The sequence below is a fragment of the Anolis carolinensis genome, chromosome 5, assembly GCF_035594765.1.
Source record: "Anolis carolinensis isolate JA03-04 chromosome 5, rAnoCar3.1.pri, whole genome shotgun sequence".
Lineage (NCBI taxonomy): Eukaryota > Metazoa > Chordata > Lepidosauria > Squamata > Dactyloidae > Anolis > Anolis carolinensis.
Genome location: NC_085845.1, coordinates 171,386,583 through 171,409,551, shown reverse-complemented (window position 1 = coordinate 171,409,551; position 22,969 = coordinate 171,386,583). Strand labels below are relative to the sequence as shown.

At 40.5% G+C, this 22,969-nt stretch overlaps 1 protein-coding gene across 5 annotated transcripts in view; it reads left to right on the top strand.

Annotated features, from left to right (window-relative positions):
• cacna1i (calcium voltage-gated channel subunit alpha1 I) overlaps window positions 1-22,969 on the top strand; it is a 372,048-nt gene that overhangs the window by 210,330 nt on the left and 138,749 nt on the right. For all 5 annotated transcript variants that reach the window (XM_062982915.1, XM_062982912.1, XM_062982914.1 and 2 more), the window contains exon 5: window positions 11,538-11,635. In XM_062982915.1, coding sequence (XP_062838985.1) covers window positions 11,538-11,635 — 98 coding nt within the window. The remainder of the gene's footprint in view (window positions 1-11,537; window positions 11,636-22,969) is intronic.

The following is a 22,969-nucleotide window of genomic DNA, read 5'->3' as shown; positions in this document are numbered from 1 at the left end:
TCAGGAGATGCAGACAGAGGTGTGTAGGTGGGTAAGCAGCAGAAAAGGAGTTGCAGAGGGGAAAGCACATTTGCAAGTTTATCTCATTGCATTTGAAAATGTGTCCCTTTGACAAGCATTTTGGTGAAAGGTTTTGACACATGCTCTTTTATTATTTTTCTCTAGAACAGTGGTTCTCAACCTGTGCGTCCCCAGGTGTTTTGGCCTACAACTCCCAGAAATCCCAGCCAGTTTACCAGCTGTTAGGATTTCTGGGAGCTGAAGGCCAAAACATCTGGAGACCCACAGGTTGAGAACCACTGCTGTAGTACATGACTGAGTAACACATCACAAACAAACTGCATTACAGTCAGCCCCAAATTACGAACAAGATAGATTCTATCGGTTTGTTCTTAAGCTGAATTTATATGTAAGTCGGAACAAGTACATTTTTAAGTGTATCTCCAGCCATACACACTCACTCACACACACACACACACACACACACATGCAAGCTTTGGATAGCATAGGGAAGGGTTAATACCCCTGTAGTGTTTGTTTTGTGGTTGGTGCCCTGTTCAAAAGAATTCATTTTCTGTCCTTGTGATATTGGATTTTGAAAAATGTGGCTTGTTTTGGAAACAAGGATTGGTATATAGCTTCAGTGGAGACACCTTTTCCCATAATAACTCTTTCAGGAGTGAATTTCCCTTTCTAGGGGTAGATTTCACTCATTTCCTATTGTCTCACCCCTGTTCTTAACTATGAGTTATGTTTGTACCTCGGGGCTGCCTGTATATGGTCAGTGTAAACTGATATAATGCTACATTGAACTACATTATATGAGTTTGCACTAACCATATAATGCAGTTTCAAACTGCATTATATGGCAGTGTAGATTATATAGCAATGTAGATTCACAGAAGGGTATGGCTTGGGCTTAATTCTGAGTTGGAAGAGCTGATTCAGCACTTAAAACAAACTTTGAAATTTAATATTGCATGAAGTAAATTAGATGCTGACAGCCCTCAAGCTCAGAATCTTCTGTATGTAATTATGTACTGTTGAACTTACAAAATGTCTTATTTTTGGAGGCGACTTCAGGCACATTATAATTAAGTATTTCACATTGCATTCTTAATCATCACAGTGTTTGATCCTCTTTGTCTTATTCATCTTCATAGCACCCCTGTGAAATGGTTTGCTGCTGCTCCCATTTTACAGATGTGGGACTCAAAATTGAGGAAGAAGTAACTTACCCAAGGCAATGCAGGGCTATCTGAGTGACATCTGGATACCTTTTTAATAATGGAGATGTTCCACAGCCCCATTTCTGTTCCCATTCATTAGTTACAAACACCTGAGGATCAGCCATGCACCTCTGTTGCAACAAAAAGTCACCTGGCGAGTTTACCATAATATAGGTTTTCATGCTTTGCATGATGTGTCACATACACCCAGAGGATAAAAAGAAGCAGGAAATAAGAGAACAATGTTTTTGTTCTAGAAGTGAAAATCAGCTAAATCAATACTAAGGATGGCTGTAATTTTGTCATAGTAATATTCAGAGCACAAATTAAAACAGAATACAGTCCAGAGAACTGCCACAGACAGATCAATACTGTAAGCCAGGACAATTTCTTTTTGTAATGAGGCAAGCATTTGTTGCATGTGCTGAAACTGAATTCCACAGTCTCATATTCACCTCATATTAAAGACTTTATCTGAAACCTTTTAATTAGAATATGGTAGCGTGGTGTAATAGCTTGAACATTGGACTATGAACCAGAAGACTAGGGTTGGAATCTCTGCCCAGCCATGGAAACCCACTGGCTGAACCTGGGAAAGGCATACTCTTGCAACCTCCAAAGAAAGCAAAGGCACACTCTTCAGCCAAGAAAAACGCATGATAGCATCACCATAAACATGAAATGTCTTGAAGGTACACAACAACAAACATCATCTTTGAAGTATTTGGAAGATAAATCTGCTGCCCATTATTTTCTGAGAGTTATCAAATAAAGATATCAAGTCCTCATACTGAATCTAACTGACAGGTCTCTGTAAAGAGAAAAGGGGGTTATTGTCAGATGGTGGGATATGTTGTGTTATATTTGAAGAAATGTGAGTGAACAAGCCTTTCGTAATATGTCAAGACAGTGTTTCTCAAGGATGGAGTTAATAGCAAGGGATGTTGCAAAAATGTGTTCCTGGATTTCTGTGTCCACTACAAAACCTGTTGTTCGTTTTGATGAGATTTCCAAATTTAGTGTGCTGAAGATTGTTCTAGTCTTCATTAGTAGAATACCAGCAGAGACTTCAAGATCTTGACATTTTATCTTACATGCTGTTATCTTTTGTAGGTTCCCCCAAAACTCCAAGTTTTTTCAGTCTCAGTTCTTTTACTGATTATGCATGCTCACTCATAATCCACTGTATTTCTCTATGAATTGTGAACTCTACTCTCTTCTGGCGTTTTTCCTTATCTACAAATAAATGGCAAGATAAGAGCTTTTGATTCATTTCAGATTGATCAGATTGCTTGGCACTTGCCTTGAAAGGGCCACTTGCCTGTAAACAGGCCTTAAAACTAAAATATGCACTCCTCCCACCTCTGCAGTTATCATGGTATAAGATCGTGGTTAACCACGATTTTTTATGTTGTCCTAATAATAAGAAAAAAAGAAGTATTGTGTGTTGAGCACCCACAGGAGCTAGCCGGCTCTATGGATGAAGGAGAGTGGAGTTGATACATGCCGCCGGCAGGGCAACATGGGACAGCTCCCAAGCTTCCATAGAATGCATGGGAAGGAGCCACATGCACCATGTGCACTCACACTTCCCCCAATCTAATCGTCCTCAGTTGGAGTCAGGCATGCAGGGTGTGGGGCACCAGATTCCCCACTCCCCTCTACTAACCGGAGCACCCCCGGCAGCTGTCTGACAAGGTCATATAATGGATTCTTTGACACCCTGTGGATGGCACATTGTAAGAATAAGGACTTCATCAGACAAAGCTGGGGGGAAAGGAGAAAAATGAGGGGAATCATCAACTTTGTGTGTGGAATCATCTTCTTTACATGGTTTTCCGTCTTTAAAAAAGATGGAGAATTTACTTATCCCCATCACACAGGATACTGCTTGGAAATCCTGACTATTATTACTATTATTATTATTATTATTATTTTCCAACTGTCATACTGGAACAACAATGATTGTTTAGTTTAACAGTTTTTGGCAGTTCTTTGTTAGAGCATTTCCAATGTCAGCTGCTTCTAACCTAGCGATTTTATTCGAAGTGTTTAATGCCAGTGCTAATGCTTTTTGCTTTTGCTTTTTGGTGTGTTTCTTTGCCAAGTACTTTTTCATTTTTATATCGCCATTTGTTCAGATTTATTTATTTTATTTTTTATATAAATATGGACACTTTAGCTTTGTTTTTGGTTTTTTTTCTCTCTCAATCCCTTTTTGATCCTTTTAAAATCTCAGTTTTCCTACTTTCTATACAAGCAAATGTTCTCACTCTTTCAATGTTAATTTACTCTATCTTATAAGGTAAAACTTCAATAAAAATATTTTTTAAAACAGAAAAAAATGAGAATTTACTTATCCCCATCACACAGGATCGCCTCTGCCCAAGTCAACCATCCGCTTAGAGGAGACAGGAGGCAACATTCTTAAGACATTCTTAAGACAGACATCACTTCTTTCCATGGGTTCCTTTCCTTTCCTTCCCCTCCCAATCTCCTTTCTCTCAAGGAGACAGAAGGCATTGTTCTTAAGACAGATAGCACTTCTTTCCATGGGCTCTTTTCCTTTCCCTCCCAATCTCCTTATTCTCAAAGAGACAGGAGGCATCATTCTTAAGACAGATAGCACTTCTTTCCATGGACTCCTTTCCTTTCCCTCCCAATCTCCTAACTCTCAATCGTGGAAGTCTGAAACCTACTATACACTAAGATTCAAAACAGGCAATTTTCCATGCACATCGGGAGCTCAGAAGACATTTTAATTGGCTCCAGTTCTCCCATTTCCCTACACTTCACAAACAGTTCACAGACAATGCAGCACAGGCGAGAGGAAGAAGTCACCTTGCATCATATGATGGGACCCGTGTAGCTTTGTTTATGAACTGTTTTAGAAGTGTATGGAAACGGGGCGATCTTGCGTGTGATGAAGTCATAAGAAAAATTCCGCCATGAGCTGTGACACTGGTAAAGAACAGTGAAACTGTATTGTAGTGCCTGTGTAGAAGCAATCTAACTCAATTGAGCATTGTGTGGTTTCCTTGTTGGTGCTGTTTGTTTAAGTTGATGCTAACTTATGCTGACACTACCCTAGGATTTTCTTGGCCAGATTTGTTCAGAGGAGATTTGTCATTACCTTCATCTTAGACTGAAAAAGTATGGCTTCCCCAAGTTTACTCACTAGGTTTTAATGACTGACGGGGGATTTGAACCTTGGTCCCAGTCCAATATTAAAAGTACAGTATACCACACTGGCTTTCTGCTAAATGAATTCCTCTTAGAGAAAAAGGAAGCAAGTATTTGCTCTGAGCAAAAGCAAACCTCTTTGAAAACCTTGGCAAGACAGGACTCAACCATTTCCCAGATGCCTAATGAATGAACATGCCTTGAATATCAGTTACAGTGAACATTGAAATAAATTCTAACAGATAAGCCAAAGATAAGCAAAGAAAGGAACTTTGTGTAAACAGAGCCTGGTGTGTGCTACAAAAGAGGAAAACAAACATCATATTTAAATGGATCCGTGTCATTAACTGGATATAATATCCCTCGTGATATTTCTGACAATCTGTGTGGTAATTTTGATGCTATTTAACATAGGATTTTGTCGTCCAACCCTCACGCTAAAACCATTTATTGTTTTCAAAACTCCCTTGAATGCTTCACCTGGTTCAAGGGAGGAACATAAATTGTTTATGACACTGCCATCATCTCTGCAAATTTCCCCACAGGAGTCTGCTCTGAATTTTAATATGATTCATGAATTAATCGATTCATTATACCAATTAATTCTATCAGCTGTAATCCTATTTTCTATGAATGTTCAGGAGCAGGGCTAGGGAGATTTGGAACTTGGTTTTGATCCCCCTTTCTGCAATGCTATGCTTTATGTCTTGCTTCCCCGAGGAAGGGACAGCAGTCGCCAAAGTGCCTGCTGTCAAAAAACAGAGTAGAGGTAAACAGAGTATCTGACAAGAAGCTTCCTGGCCATCTATAAGTCTAGCATGGAAATCTGTCATCCTTTTCACTGTTGCCTCTCACTGAATGCCTGTGGACATTTGCTATTCAGTTGTTTGCTGACTTGCTGAGGTATAAATAAAACACACAGAAAGGCGCCTTATACAATCAGACAATGGGCCTCCTCAGCATTCTCCACAGGCCTTCTCCAACCTGATGCTGTTCTAATCTATTGGATAATAATAATAATAATAATAATAATAATAATAATAATAATAATAATACTTTATTTTTCTATCCCGCCACCATCTCCCCGAAGGGACTCGGGGTGGCTAACATGGGGCCAAGCCCAGAACAAAAACAAAATATAACAGTTACAACGAATATCTAAAGTTAAAAATAATGATACAACAGTCAAATAAAATCAGCAATTAAAATATAGTGTACAATAAAAACACTTAATAACCAAGACAAATGAGACAATGATACAAACATCAACCATTATAGATAAAAAGGGGTCAGACATATAAAATACACGATTTCAAGGCTTATTAATAAAGTGCATGGGCATGTGTCAGAGAGACAACTGGGAAAACATGGGATAGGGTAAATAGGAAAGGAAATAAAGTGCTAAAACCAGTGTTTCGTGGTTACTCGAATGCACATTGAAAGAACCATGTCTTCAACTGTTTGAGAAAGACAGACAGGGTTGGGGCCAATCTGCTCTCTCTAAGGAGGGAATTCCAAAGCCAGGGGGCCACTACAGAGAAGGCCCTCTCCCTCATCCCAGCAAGCCGAGCCTGCGATAGTGGCTTTGTAGGTGATTACCTGCACCTTGAATTGGGACCAGAAAGTGAACGGCAGCCAATGGAGCTCCTTGAACAGGGGGGGTTGACTGCTCCCTGTAAGTTGCTCGAGTTAGCAGTCTGGCTGCCAATCGTTGGACTAGTTGTAGTTTCCGAGCCATCTTCAAGGATAGCCCCACATAGAGTGTGTTGCAATAATCCATTCTGGAGGTAACTAAGGCGTGGACCACCATGACTGTCAGAATTCATGAGGTACGGTCCCAACTGGCGCACAAGTTTTGTTGTGCAAAGGCCCTCCCAGCCACCACAGGCACCTGAGCATCAAGCATCAGCGCTGAGTCCAGGAGTCCCAGGCTGTGGACCTGTGTCTTCAGGGGGAGTGCGACCCCATCGAGCACAGGTTGCCACTCTATGCCCCAATCAGCCAAGCAACTGACCTGGAGGACCTCTGTCTTGTCCGGATTAAGCTTCAGCTTGTTCGCCTTCATCCAGCCCAGCACAGCGACCAGGCACTGGTCCAGAACCTGAAGGGCTTCCTTGGAATTTGGTGGAAAGGAGTAGTAGAGTTGAGTGTCATCTGTGTAGAGTTGGCACCCAACCACAAAACCCCGGATGACCTCTCCCAGCGGTTTCATGTAGATGTTAAAGAGCATGGGGGACAGAATAGAACCTTGCGGGACCCCCACAGGACAATGGCCAGGGGTCCGAGCAGGTATCCCCCAGCTTCACTAACTGGGAACAGCCCTCTAGGAAGGACTGGAGCCACGACAGAGCCGTGCCCCCAAGGCCCATCCCGGAGAGCCGTCCCAGAAGGATACCATGGTCGATGGTATCGAAAGCCGCTGAGATGTCCAAGAGAACCAGCAGGGTCACACTCCCCCTGTCCAGTTCCCTGCAGAGGTCACCCACCAAGGTGACCAAAACCGTCTTGGTACCTTGTCCAGGCCTGAAGTCAGACTGTGACTGGTCAAGGAAGTCAGTGTCTTCTAGGAATCCCTGGAGCTGGGAAGTGACCACCCGCTCTAGCACCTTGCCCCAAAACAGGAGGTTAGAAATTGGTCTGTAGTTTCCCAAAACCGAAGAGTTAAGGGAGGTCTTTTTCAATATCAGTCTCACTATGGCCTGCTTAAGGCCTATTGGGAATTTCCCTTGGACCAAAGAGGTGTTTATAATAGCCACAAACCAATCAACCAACCCGCCACTGGCCAGTTTGACAAACCAGCAAGGGCAGGAAGGCACAAGTGGTCGCCCTCACAGCCCCAATGATCTTGTCCACGTCTTCAGGATGAACAACCTGAAACGAATCCCACAAAATCTGACAGACAGATGCCTCAGTTACCTCCTCTGGCATTGCATTTAAACTGGAATCCAAGTTGGAATGTATCCGAGCGACTTTGTCTGCAAAATGGTGTGTGAACTCGCAGCACCGAGTTGCTGAGTTCTCTGAGAGCTTCCCCACCTCAGGGGGGTGAAGGAGCTCCCTGACAACCCGGAACAACTCTGATGATCTATTAGTTGCAGACGCTATGTGGGCAGTCGTGAAAGCCTTCCTGGCTGCCCACAATGCCACAGAGTAGGCCTTAATTGCGGCTCTAGTCCGTGCTTGGTCGGAGACGCTGCGAATTGTCCTCCAGCACCTCTCTAGTCCTCTTCTCTTGCGTTTCATCACAGCCAGCTCCTTGAAGAACTAAGGAGCTGAAGTAACTCTACACAACAAGAGAGGAAGCTCAGGGGCGATCGTGTCTAACGCCCTGGGCATCTCGCCATTATAGCGCTCCACCAGGGCGTCAACAGGAACGTCAGCCTCCATGACTATAACTCTGACTGTTAACCAGGAATGGCTACAGGGAGTACACAGTTCCCTTGTTGCAACACTTTCACATCTGTTTCCAAGTACAATTCAGAATGCTGGTTATGTTATACAAAAGCTATATAGTTCATATCCATGTCATCTGAAGGACTCAGTTCCCCCATATGAACTTCCCCATGTTTTGATATCTTCCAAGAAAGCCCTTCTTTCTACCACCTTCAATGGTACATCACAACATGGGAGTGGGCCTTTTTGGTGGCTACACCCAGGCTCTGGACTTCTCTTATTTGAAAGTTTAAACAAGCACCTTTCATGCTATCTTTTCATAGCCAGGTGAAGACCTTTCCATTTTATCAGGCCTTTGAGGATAAACTATTCGGGGAAAAGGGGACTTCCGTGTGCTGTATATTTGTTACTGTTCTTTTTAATGGTCATATTGTAACTGATTTAAATGTTATTGCTCATTTATTAATATTTTAAATTTTGTATGATATTAATTATAAGCTGTATGAGCTTTAACCTTTGTTAAGCATTTTGAGTCCACTGTCCACCACTTAGCACAATGATGCTAACAGGAGATGATGAGAGTTGTAGTCTAGCACACAATGTTAGAAAATACTAGCGATACACTGTCTGGCAGCAATTTTTCAGAGTATAAGGCAGCAGACATTTGAAGTTGATTAAGACCATAACTTGGGACATTTTGCTCTACGGATGAACAGTGCACTTCTCCAGTATTCTGCTTAACCAGTATGAAATAAACCTCATCCCAGTTCCCTATCTTCAGACAAATAATATAACATCATTGATATTATTGGTAGGCACTCAGGTGCTTGACTATCTCAAAAATTAAATAGTTCACTATCAATTTTAATGATGTTCTGTGCTGACTGATGTTTCCTTCTCACATCTCATTTCAGAAAAAATGTGGAGGGTTTTTTTTACTGTCGTAATGAACACATTTGCTTGGCAAATGATGTTGATTTCAAAGAAATGTACACCTCAGTGGGAATGTTTTGGATCAATAGTGTTTCAAAAAGTGACAAGGTGATTCATAGTTACCTAACTAAGGTTGAAAATGAACGAAACAAAGCCTTTCCTTGCAACAGCTCTCAGATGGCCAAAGGTGAGAAGGCATAGATGGGTCACTGGCATTGCCCTCAGCCATGGCACGCACCCTGCCATTTCTTAGAACTGCCCTGCTTTAAAGGTTATTCAGGAAAAAAATGCCTGCTGTATCGTTTGCTAGGTTTCATAAAAACACAGACAATTCTTTTGTCTGCCTTTCCCTTTAATTGGGGTGCAACAGGGCAAGTTTGAGATAGACACACAATTGTACCTGGAATGAGACCTTGACCCCATTGAAGCCAGCAGAGATTTTGTTATTGACTTCCACTGAGGGAAGACAGCACTAGAGTCAAATCTCACAAGGGAGGTGGCGTGAGTCATTCACTGATTCTCTCAAGGGGCTTCCTCCTGACAGCTGGAATCACTCTAGAGCTGCAGTCCTGGGCACACACTTACTTGACCCTCCTGAATTACTCCTAAGTATATACCATTATGTTACGTGGACATTTCCACATGACACTGAAAGTGAAGTTTCCTTCATTCCAATGGGGATATGAATGTAAAACATCTTTGTCAATTTCTTGGATGATACAAGGATGTTTATCAAATTTGCAGATGACACTAAATTAGGTGAGACAGCTGATACTTCAATGGGGATTCAAAATACTATAACAAATTACAGAGCTGGACAACAAGCAACAAAATAAATGTCAGCCTTACATTTATCTCTATTGACATTCATTTTGTTACTTGTTACCCAGCTCTCTAATTTGTTACAGTCATTTTGAGCCATTGGAAGTTTTATTTATCCCTGACTGGACTGCCACATCCAGAGGGGACACCACCTTTCGGTCCAAAAAGACAAATTGTATAACACATACAATGAACATCCTGAACATAGGACTGCTGTTATTGCAAGGGAGCTGAGGCCTTTTAACATCGATATAGCAATACTCAAGAGACCTGAAGAGCAGAAGAGGGACAGCTGAAGGAATAGGAGGCTACACCTTCTTTTGGAAGGGACTGACTGAACAAGAACAATGAATACACAGAGTCTGCTTTGCTATCAAAAATGACCTGGTGAAGCATCTGTTTGAAGCACCCATTGCCATTAATGAATAACTCTCATCTCTCCAAATAAATCTTGCCAAAACCAGCAGGCAACTATCATAAGTGCCTATGTACTTCCACCAACACATTCTTCCACCAGAAAAATAAGTTGAAGACATCCCCGATCAAAGTATTGGCACCTCTTAGACTATATAATTATACATGCTAGAGACCACCGCAATATCCTTTTCACAAGAGCCATGACAAGCACTGATGACTGCTGGACAGACCACTGATCAATTCAATCCATGAAGGCCATCAAGATTGCTCCCAAATGTGGACTTCAAGGAAGAAAGATAAGGCATAAAATGAACACCCAAGCCCTTCTCCAAACAACACTTAAGGATCATCTTAAGATCTTGCCCTCAAATGTTCTAACTGGAGGCCAGCTGTTACCAATCGTGTTATGGATTTTGAAGAGGCATGAATAGAGGGTGAAAGGAAGAAACATGCTAAGAAGAATGTGTATCAAGCAAACCCTTGTTGGGCCCATCCTCCATCTGGAAATCTATGTCCTCATTGTGAAAAACCATGCGGATCTTGAATAGGTCTCCGCAGTCACTTATGGACCCATCACCAAGACTTTACCTTTGGAAGACAATCATTCTCGGCCACAAATGATCACTTGTAGTTATCAATGCAATGTCTTCTTTGTTTTCATCATTTTTTAAAAAAAATTCTTGTAACTACTGAGTAGGTAAAATTAAGAATGATCTTAATCTTAATGTTGAGATCTTTACGATAAACAAAAGTCCTTACATTCAGAGAAAGAATATAAATATACCTCCAACAATCACAGGAGTCATAATCTTGGGCAAGGAACTTGTTTGGTGGCACTGCACTCTGTGTCAAACTGATTTTTCTCTGATTTCTCCAGGAACACAATGCAGTTCAAAAACTCATTTCTAATCATGTATACTCTCGCTGGTCTCTTTGCTGCTTTTCTTCCCTGGGTAAGGAATGAAGTGTTCTATAACCACTGGCGATTTGGCTTCTAGCAAAGCCCCTGATCCCTAGTGACAGATAAAACAGGTAAATGCCAAGAGAGGAGAATAATTCAGTGGAGTTTGAGAGCTTATCAGTGCTTCCCTTTCAGCTCATCTTTAGTCTAGTGGGTACAGATTATGAAGGAGGAGCTGTATTTTTATATTTTACCATGGAATTATGTTGCCTGCTTTTGTGAAGCACACAGAGCAGTCAGATTCAGTTCAAAGGGTCCCTGAAGGAGATACGCACTCTGATCAGCAGCCTCATACTGTCATCAGAATAGCTTCATAGAGTTGGAACCCAAGATATGCATTCCTGAATGGCTAGTCTCAACAGCATGGGGCTGGGGGCAGTCTGGCATATTATTAGCATGCATGGAGTGATGCTTCCTTTCTAATACTTTCTTACCAGCAAAGTCTCAGGATAGACTGGTGAAGAAGAAATGACAGATGGAAGGGATTTTGTGGCATTCTTCTGGTGTGAACAGCTTCAACGACTCAGTAATTCATTTCCCCTGTTGATTTCAAACCTCTCTCACACTCTCTATCTTTCTCTCTCACCCTCCATTTTCAGGATGGTGGAGTATTCTCTGGATCTCCAAAATATCAACTTGTCTGCAATACGCACTGTTCGAGTCCTGAGGCCTCTCAAAGCCATCAACCGTGTGCCTAGTAAGTCTACCTCCTTCCTTCCTTTCCTCTCTCTCTCTCTCTCTCTCTCTCTCTCTCTCTCTCTCTCTCTCTCTCTCTCTCTCTCTCTCTCTCTCTCACACACACACACACACACACACACACACACACACACACACACAGAGAGATATCAAGAATGCTCTTCTTGGTTTCCTAGGGACAGATTTGCATTGGAATACATCCATTTGCTTCCAGGAACAAAACACCCAATCCATGTGGATCTCTCTTTCCGATTTGCTTTGTTGTCTAGTGAATTGATGATTTTCGTATAGATGACAAAATTAATCTCAAGGTTTAAATGACATTGGCTATAAGAGGAAGGTCTAAGGTTCTTTTTAGTCATATAGTTTTTGCTTGCCATGATACTACAATCTCCCTGACAAATTATGTCTCAAATTGCCCCTGTGAATAAATGTGATTCGTAGTTAGGCCTGGCTTAGCTAAATACCCAGGAAAAGGAGCCTAGAGGTTGAATATTCAATTATGCTTTTGTTCAGGTAGAGAAGGGCCGTGGCTAATACAGCAGCAGCATGTTTAGTTAAACAGGTTCATGTCCAGAATAGCAGTACCAAAAGGGAATCATCCTAAAAACCTTGGATAGCAAAGTTGAGATGTGTTCAACAGAGATTGATGGGTCTCTTTCTTTTCCAGCTGGCAAGTCTGATGAAGGCTTCCCAAAGGAACAGCCCTTAAGGAAGTTAGGTGACCCATATCTTTCCGAGGTTATGCCTTCCTGATTGGCATTGAAGAGCTTACACTAATTTTGTAGCCTGATTCCCTAGAAGAGTAGAGGGACAGGAGAAGGAAGGTCAAGAGAAGCTGTGCAGGGACTATCCTCAGAACTGGAAGATGGACTGTATAGGGAATGCCACCTCCCTGAAACAGGATGATCAGTGGCTCATTGATGGTTCTTCTAAGCTGTAAGCTGTAAACTCTGATCCTAGGGACACTATGAACTCTGCTCAGGTTTCTGGTATTCTTCATGCAGTTTTGTTGTTGTACCCTTGGGGAAGCAGTAGTTTTTAACTTATCCAAATGTGGAACTTCAAACTTCTAACATTTAAACTTTGAAAGGAGAGACCTACAAATCAAAGTGATTACCTGAGTGGGAAAATGAACAAACTCAGATCTCCTCAAGACACATACAGACTGTTTAAAAACATGGTATTAGAGAGTCAGATAGAATGCATACCAGAAATTAACAAATTACTTAAAAATACCAATAATTCCAGAAAGCTATAAGAAGGCAAGATGTCTTCTTTTAAGAAAACATACAGAAGGGAAATGAAAGGGGGAAAAGAGTCTAGCAGCACCTTCAAGACTAACCAATTTATTTCAGCACAGGCTTTTTGGATTAGAGTCTATTTTTTCAGTTGTGTAAAGTGGTTAGTGTTAAAGGTGATAGATGACTCTTTTATCCCAATTCCTTCTTTACTTTTATATTGTAATATAGATATCTTTTTGAAGGTTGCTTTAAAAAGCGAAAATCTTGTCCCGATGAGAGACAGAAAGTCAGTAACTCAATAAAAAAGAGAAGACAGACAGTGCAAGTAAACAAGGACTCCAGGACTTTTTACTAGAATGCGGAAGTGCTGTTTATTTACCCTGCCACCTTTCCTAGGGCCAGTCTATGACTAGGAAGAGCTAACAAGGCAGTTCCCGCAAACAACAGATTTAAGGGGTTATGAAGATGCAGTAAATTAATGGATGTGTGATTTGTTATTGTTGTGTCTGTATTGTCAAGGATGTGGAGAGATGCTTGTAGAATTTTCTGCCCCTGTAATAAAATATCTTGGGCTCATTTGGAGTCCTATGCACCATTTTGGTTAATGGAAAGATTCTTCAAAACAGTCCCTGCCAAATCAGGACAGTTAAAAAGTATGTGCTTAATGAATTTATAAATGATCCCTGGTTGGAAGTGAACAATTTTGGAACTAAAATTGAGCTTTCAGTAGAAAATTTCCCTTTCATTGAACTCTTATTGATACTGCTGTCTTAATGTGCTTTAAGAAATAATCATGTTAGACAAGCATCAGTACACATTCGTCATTGCAATTATGTAAATTTGTAATAGTTTTTCACTATTCTACTTGGAACTATATTGTTAAATGTTTTTTTTTAAAAAAAAACCCTACAAATTAGAAGTGTGTTCTGCATCACACTTTGTAACGTGTAGATGCAGATCCTCCATATTACAAGCCTGCTCTTAATATAAATCTCAGTTCAAAACTTCAGTTTTTAAAAGGTGGGGCTATGAACACAAATTATGATTCATATTCTTTTGCTGAATTCAGAAAACATCAGAACTCTGTGGAGGACCCTATGGCAAAATTCTAAGACTAGTCAAATGAATCAAATGACAAATGTAAACATGCTCTCAAAAAGTCCAATTTATAAGCATTTGCTATTGTACAGAAAATGGTTTTGCATTTGTAACTTAACACTTTGGGTAAAACAATGAATAATTCCAACCCTTGCTCTGTTTCTTCAACTCTGTTTATAACACTTGGAGAAATTATATTAATGTGATTCTTTTTAGTAATGGTGTATGAACTGAAAAGGCTTTGCGTAATATATTGTTGGTGACTATCTTTCACTACATACATTGTACTGCTTGCCAGTTTTCACCATGGGTTCTTCAACTCCTTTTCCAACCATTTTGCTTGGAGTGGAGCCATATCCTGATGACAGAGTACGTGCTACACAGACAGAGTGCTCCATGTTCAGTCCTGGCTACCTCATACTAAAAGGTCAGAAAAATGGAAGATGAAAACAAAAAGGAAAAACAAGAAATGTCTTCCACAATGTCCAAGAAGTCAAAGAGAAATTTGGACCAAAAATGAGGATGCGAAACAACAAATTGTGAAACATGGCCAAGTAAAATTTAAAAAGCAATGGAAACAGTATACTAAAAAAAGGTAAAGGTTTCCCCTGACGTTAAGTCCAGTCATGTCTGACTCTGGAGGTTGGTGCTCATCTCCATTTCTAAGCTGAAGAGCCGGCATTGTCCGCAGAGACCTCCAAGGTCATGTGGCCGGCATGACTGCATGGAGCGCCGTTACCTTCCGCCAGAGTGGTACCTATTGATCTACTCACATTGGCATGTTTTCGAACTGCTAGGTTGGCAGAAGCTGGAGCAATAGCGGGCACTCACTCCACTCCCGGGATTTGAACCTGGGATCTTTCGGTCTACAAGTTCAGCAGTTCAGTGCTTTAACACACTTCGCCACCGGGACTCCTCTTTAGTATACTAAAGAACTATATAAAAAAGATGAAATGATGGAAAATCAATTCAAGGAAGAACCATTTGATGATGAATCTATAATTTTAGAAGTTGCACTCTGAGCATTCAGGAGAAATAAATCACCTGAAGAATTGGCATACCAATGTAAGCTACAGAGGTAGAATCTACTCCTGTTCTAACAAGACACAATAGCTCACAGATTGGAAATGCTCAACATACATTCAGTCCCACCCCCCAAAAAAGGGGGACCAGGAATTGCAGTAATCACAGAATCATATATTTTGTACCATGCATGGAGTGAGTTGTCCAAGCTGGGTTCAGGAGAGGTAGAAGCTCTAGGGAACATATTGCAAATAAAGTTTGAATAGTGGAAGGTATCAAGGAATTTCAGAAATAAATAAGCAGCTGCCTTATAGATTATAGCAAAACCTTCAATTGTGTAGATCAGAGTTTTTTATGCTTTGTCAACTTGCCCCCCCCCCCCCACACACACACACACAAAATCCCGGTAAATTTTTATGACCCTGGATATACAAATAATTTTTTTTAAAAAATCAGATGATAAAGTCCATGAATACAGAGGCTCAACTAAACCACACCAATAAAAATCAGTGCATGTCCAAGTTCCAAGTACATAAAACCAAACTCTGTCTACAGTTAAAATACAGTGAGCCCTCAGTATCCAGAGAGGTTTTCTTCCAAGACCCTCTGTGGATAGCAAATCTATGGATGCTCAAGTCCCATTGTATATATAAAATGATGTCTCTTACATAAAATGGCAGTCAACGTATGCTTTTTGGAGAGAGAGAGAGAGAGATAGATAGATAGATAGATAGATAGATAGATAGATAGATAGATAGATAGATAGAGCTATATATTCAAGCCATGGATGGATGAATGGATGGAGGACCTACTCTATTCCAAACAAAGCTCTGCAGGAAGGTTAAGGTGCAATTCTTAAAATAACAGAAAAAACTCAGATTTCCTTCAAGGGGTGGTTGGGGTGAAGAATGAGCAGTAAATGTCTGGAGGGGCTGGCAGGGATTTCCTTCTCCTCCTTCACCCTTCTTCTCTTCCTCCAGGAGTTATTTCAGGTCAGTTTTTTGTCCTACTCACCAATTTGTGGTGACTATGTCACTGTGTGTTTGTGTTTTCAAGTCATGTCCGGGGTTCTTTGTGTTTTTCCTGCATGGCAGGATATTGGACTGGATGACCCATGTGGTCTATTCCAACTTTATTATTCAGTGATTCTATGATTCAATGAGCCATGGATTTTGTAGGATTTTCTTAGGCAAGGAATACCTGCCAGTTAATTCCTCTGAAATGTAGCATTCATTGTCCAATCTGCTTAGCTTCCAAAATCAGATGAGATCTGCTGTCTTTAGGGTATTTTGGCCCTCAACTACCCTAGTACTCAATGTTAACGCCACATTTAGTTAACTCTACATAATATATAATGTTTCTTAAATAAACACTGCCCCTAATTCAAATAATTGCCTGATTTACCTCACTAATTGTGATGATAAGGTAATAGCTAGAGGTCACATGGATTCTCCGGAGGGAGCTCTCAGTAAAAAGATAAGACAGGATTGCAATGTAATTAATGTTTCCTGGTAGAATGCATTATTATGGATTGATAGGAATTGAGAAAGAAATCTTCAAAATATTTTCCCAAGAATTCAATGTGTTTAGAAAGTCAAAGCAATTGCAACTTGCCACCTTGATAGCTCAAACAAAACTGAAATTGCTGAAAAAAGAAAGTACCGCCCACAGTCAGTATGACTTAATTACTTGACAGTCAATGAATAAATCATAAAATAGTCAGTTTGTAAAGCTAAGATTGTCATGGGTAATTACTAATACAAAACTAAATTTGTTTTTGAATGTAGAGAAACCTTATTTCCTCTTTTCATCAAGTACCAACACTAGAACTATTCATGCAGTATAGCACACCTCCAGTGAAATGTTTGATGCGACATAGCTGGAAAGAAGATGACGAAAAAAAAATTACACTAGTGGAGACTTAAAAAGAGCTGGGAAGCATTACTTTCATTTCAAAACTATGATATTAGTTACCATACTAATGAGAAGCTGAATTCAGAACAATTATTTAGTGTGCTAAGAAAAAGGTATCCTGTGGGGATTCATGGGTTCAGCTTGGCAATGACCTTTTTGGAAGAGAAGATCGGTATTCAAAATAAATTTGTTTAAGTGGGTTCTATGCTAAATTTAATAAAACAGAATTAAGCAGAAACAAACTGATGTACATAGAAAGTATAGCCATTTTTAAATATTGTTTTAAAAAACAGTCCATCACTTCTTCCTAGTCAATCTCTGCGTACAACCCAGACTGAATCTATGGAAAGGCTAAATCCCAGCACCGGTGAGCATTATCCTGCCCCAGTTTGACCCACTAACATCACACTCACTCTTTTTAATCTGATCGCAAGTTGGTTTAGAAAGCCATACAATTTCCTCTTCTAGAAATCAGGATTATTTTAGGTCACACAACCATTACGACTTTTGGGGTTGTTTTTTTTTTTCACAGCATGTATGGACTAATAGTCTCTCCTTCTGCCTAAGTAAATGGGTGACACAGGATGAAGAGCAGCAGGAAGGGACTTCATCTCCCTTTTCATTCCCTCCTGTATCCTGCTTCCTCCATCTGCCCTGGAGACACACATTTCCACCCTCCATGCTCTCTGCTCCCATCCACTCCCCTTTCTAGCTCCTTGCCTAAGCAACTGATCTGGGCATCACAGGTGTAACTCAGTCCAACTCTCTTCCTTTACAAAGTGGGGTGAACATAGTGCCCAATATAGCTGACCACTCTATCAGTGTTTCTCCATTTACAGGCAGCCCCTCAGTTACAAACATCCGACTCATAGTTAAGAACAGGGGTTAAACAACTGGAAGTGAGAGAAATCTACCCCTCGGAAGAGAAATTCACTCCAGAAAGAATTTATCATGGGGAAAAGGGGTCTCCACTGACGCTTTACCACCATTCCTTGTTTGCACATCAAGCCATTTTTTTCAAAATCCAATGGTTACAAGGCAGAAAGTGAAATGAAATTTCTGACAGCAAAACCAACACCACACAGATTTGAACTCTTCCCTGTGCTATCCAAAGATTGCTTATGTGTGTATCATTGAGCTTTAAAACAAACCTCCAGAACCTATCTTGTTTGTAACCTGAGGACTGCCTGTATTGAGAAAGGACTATAGTTCATTGGAAGGTTATTTGATTTGTATGCAAAAAGCTCCAAGATCAACAACCTGCCAGTATAAATGCCAAAGGTGCGTCTGGATAAAAATCTCTTTGCCTGCTGGGAGAAGGATAACAGAGATGTTATCCTCATTTGAAAGGAACTGCTACCAAGGAAGTCTTCTCCTGTATCTCCAACAAAAGTGTACCTGGGGGGAAGGCAGGATTGAAAGAAGGACCTCCCCAAATCTGAACACCAACACTCCCTGTTTCCAAAAAGATATTAAGGAAATATTGTCTGTTGTTAGGTGAGTTTCATCAATATAGAATCTTCCACGATACATCTGAGACATTAAATTAATTTATTTCAGAAGAAAGACAGATTCAGTGGTGCAGGAATCATTTTAATAGTGTGTACACATATGGGATTATGTAGTGACGCAATTAACACTATGCGACTGAAAAGGCCTTGCCATGGGCGCAGGAATAGTAAATAAAGAATGAGGAGCATGACAACCTCCTGTTTCCTACATTGCGCCTTGGCTTTCTGTATTCTAAAAATATACCAAATGTATTCTACACTGGAGTGAGATAATAGCCATATTTTCCCTATGTACATCCAACTTCCCCTTTTGTCCTCACTTTCACCTCTGCAGGTCGGTATATATGATATACAAATACTGTATGACTCAGGCTCTACTAGGAATTGAACCATTGGGATCTTGTGGGGCATAGTGTAAATGTGAATATGTTCTCTTTATAAAGCATACACAGATAGTTCTATGGTGTTCTTAATGTGTCAAGTGCCATCCAGTGAAAATGGATTTTTTTTTTAAGTGGATAGGAAGGAATAAAAGAGAAGACTATAACAAACACAGGATTTGTTCTCCTTGCTGCTTTAAAACACTGGCTATCCTCCCTGCACTTTTTGAGCTCTGCAGAACTCTAGCTGCAGCACTGTCGGCATGCCACTGTGCTTATTAACTCCAATCAAATAATGTCAGCGGTGTTTGCATGACTGTGCAGCACTCAGCAGAGGGTAATGAACTAGTATTTGTAACTATTCATATGCAGGGTCATGTAGACAGCCAGGGCTCCTTTCCATGCCAAAGGAGGAAAATGCAGATTTGCGCACACATGGAATGAGAAATCCTACTTCCCCAGTTTAGTTCAGGAAATTAAATTTCAGTTAATTTTATATTCATTGTAATTTTCTCTAACAATAATACACATATTTTCCATTCAGCATTTTATTCAAGTGGGTTATATTGAAAGATGCCAATTGTCCTAAAGTCACACTGGTTGCCAGTTCCCAAAGATGCCCTGATGTTGCAACATTTTAAAAGTTTTTTTTACATTATTTTAGAAGCATCACACTTTATAGCCCTTCTTCTAAATCCTTCACAAGAATAGTATTTTATTCATAATACCTATTTTTATATCATCTACAATGTGTTCAACTCAATCTTGCAAATCCCACTGAGTTTAGCCAGGCTTGTGCCTCTACTGGCTATGTTAGTGGAAGAAGAGAAATAAATAAGAAAGAGAGAAGCAACTTTGATAGAATAAAAATGACTGCAGCTTTATTGGTTACATAGGTTTTGGCACAGCAGAGACCAATGGCTCCAGTCATTGAGTAATTCACCTGCCAATAACAACAATATCAACACAAAACAGCAACAATAACAGTGCCACCCAGTGTGCATGTTGGGGAGCTATATAGGTGGCATATATGTGCCTCTGCAACCACCAAAGGTAAGGCTGGCAACATTGCCCCATGAGATGGTCATTGGTTCAGAAACCAACTTGATCAGATTCCCTTAAATGAATATTATACCCATAAAACATATCTAGCCCAATGCCCTCAATAGTACCATGACAATAGCAATTAAAACATACTTTGGGGGGGGGGGGGGAACACTTGGATTGACTTGCAAGAAGCACTGGTTTTATCCGCAAACAGATTTTTTTCTCTAGTCCTGTGAACCAGTTATTGGATGAAATAATAATAATAATAATAATAATAATAATGATAATTTATTTATATTCCACCCTATCTCCCCAAGGGGACTCAGGGCGGATCATAGTACACAAACATAGCAAGCATTCAATGCCATTTGGACAGACAGACAGAACAGACAGAAAGGAAGTATGTTGTGTCAAGGTCTGTCACGCCCAGGCAGCAGAGCACTAAGAACCAAACACGGAGGCCAAATACAATCTAATATCTTTATTAAGGAAATATTATAGTAGAATAAAAACAAGTAGGAAATGTAGTCCAGCAATAGACCTTTCAGAGAAGGTCAAATATAGTCCAGAAATATATTGTCCAATATTTAATATTAGAGTTCAAAGTTGTAATCCCAAAACCAAAACACACTCTACTTCCAAGCAGTAGAGTGGAGAAACGTCCAAAGTATTTCTAAAGTTCAAAGTAAGTCCAAAGCAAGAACTGGAGACAAGGCTAGATACTTGAGACAAGATCCAAGGCTGGAAACACGACGAGATAGTTCATGAAAACTTGGCAAGGCAAGGCAAGGCAAGGCAAGGCAAGGAAACTGGAGTTGCAGACTTAAAACGCAGTCCACACTAGGCTGGAACTGAAGTTAATCCTAAAGCTGATCTGTTGACTCCGCACGGATTCCTCGGTGCGGGGAACTTTTAAAGAAGTTCAATCTTCCTGCAGAGCAGGTGTCCAGAGCTTCCTTTCCCAAGGGAAAGAGAAGCGAAACACATCTTCCTGCAGCTGCGTTCCTCCCTGCAAATTCCCAAGAGAAACTTAGCTAATTAACGTTCTGCCTGGCTGCTAATCTGGTGCTTTTCCTTGTTTGTTCTTTTTGACCCCGACTCGCAGCATAGGACTCTTTTCTCGCAAAGGGAGGAGAGGCGCTGGGAAAAGCTTGTTCAAGGTCCATTTTAATGGGCTCTTGGCAAGAATGGTCAACAGCCGGCATCTGGAATGACTCCGTCTCCTGCTGAGACGGCAAAAAACCCATGTTGTCCATGATGGCGCTAGGGTCAGAACTCTGAGGCCCATGAGACATCACAAGGTCCAGCTTTTGGTTGTGCTCAGATTCAGCGGGGGGCGGGGGGGGGGGGGTTGCTCCATTTTCTATAACAAAGAGCCATTAGGACATCCTCCTTCCTTTTGGTCACTGGCATTTCTGGTCTTTTTATGGTATCGTAAAATACTTCCCCTGCTTAATTAGAGGTACCTAATTTCTCTACTTACAGCTCTAAGCTGTTTTCGAACTGCTTAGGTAAATAGTGAGCTCATCCGAATTGAGATTTCAACTGGCCACCTTTTAGTTGGTAGATCTTATTACTGCTGGTAGTTTACTACCGGTAGCTGTGCTAAAGCCCAGCCCAATAATCCATAACAATGACCAAAGCTGGAACTATAGAAGCAGATTTGGGACTTCCATATAGCATTGGCAGCAGAGCAGGACTTACTACATAGAAACTCTCTGACCAGAGAAAGAAGATGCCCTCCCTGATCCACCAGTGAAGCCCTTATAGAGCATGAAATGATTAACTGGCAATGGCACCATCAGAAATAGCAGCTATAGAAGAGGATGGAGAATATCCTCCTCTGCCATTCAGGACAAAATGTCTCACCACATCCTTCAGTTAAGGACCCAGATTTATGTAATATTTAAGAGGAGAAATGTATCTGAAAACACTCATACTGCAACAGTATTTGTGATGACCACCAGATTTTGTTTAATCTCAATTGCATTCTACATTGCCACCTGTTGTCTTAATCCCATGCAACAAAAGTTCAAAATATTGACAGTTAAAAGTCATATCCTCTGTACTGCCTATTTATCTACATAAGTCTTCCTTGGCTTTTCATTGTCTTTCCGTGATGCTTGGGAGTGACAGTGTTTGGGACTGTCTTATACTGACAAATAGAGAGTGGTTGAATTACACCAGGAACAATTTGTGGTCTTTCTCTAGTCCTCCTGCCTGTTTCAAAATCAGAAGCAATTTCCTTGTATAGCTGTGTGAGACACTTTTGACCATTCATTACCTCCCTTTTTGACAACACCTTAAGATTTATAGTGGAGGTTGCTTCCTTGAGGCTGACTCACGCATTATTTTAACAGAGTTGTCCTCTTGGGAGACCATACCTAAATGTGAGAAAATGTAATGCTGGAAAGGCAACAAATGTATCTATTTGGGGGGGGGGGGAGTGCTTTTAGACATGTTGGGAAAGCTTCCAGGTAGAGTTCACAGTATTTCATGCATCTTCATTCTGAAATAAGCATTTAGAACCAGATAAATCCCAGATGACCTATTCCCTGGATTTTTAATCCTTGCATATCAGTAGCATTTTCAGCTCTGCATAAGGGCAGACACTTCTATTTTCTTGGTAATTGCTAAGCACTTTCCCCTTGTCACTTTGTATATATTGATTGCTAAATATATATGTTTACATGTCTTAGAAGTATGTTCATGGTCAATATAAATCGTTCCATTGCAGTACATGAAAATTAGGCCTCAAAAATATAATGGTCATGTCAGAAGCAACATGTTTTTACTAACATTTCACATATTCACATATTTCCATACACTGCTAGGAAATGTTTATGATAATCACATGTCAACAAACGTTATGTAATTTCACAACTGCTTTATCTTGAGAATACCTTTGTCATTTTGTGTCAAGTCCATATGTGAAACAACCATTCAACAATTATCTGCCTTTAAAATTAAAAAATCCATGATACAGCACAGCCATGAGTTACAGGTGCATGTTTGATAACATTCGAGGTCCAGATTTTATTAAACAATGAAGAAAGCGGTGAGTCATAACGGCATAACATGGAACTATATTAATTTCTCTCAGCCAGTGAATTGTTGA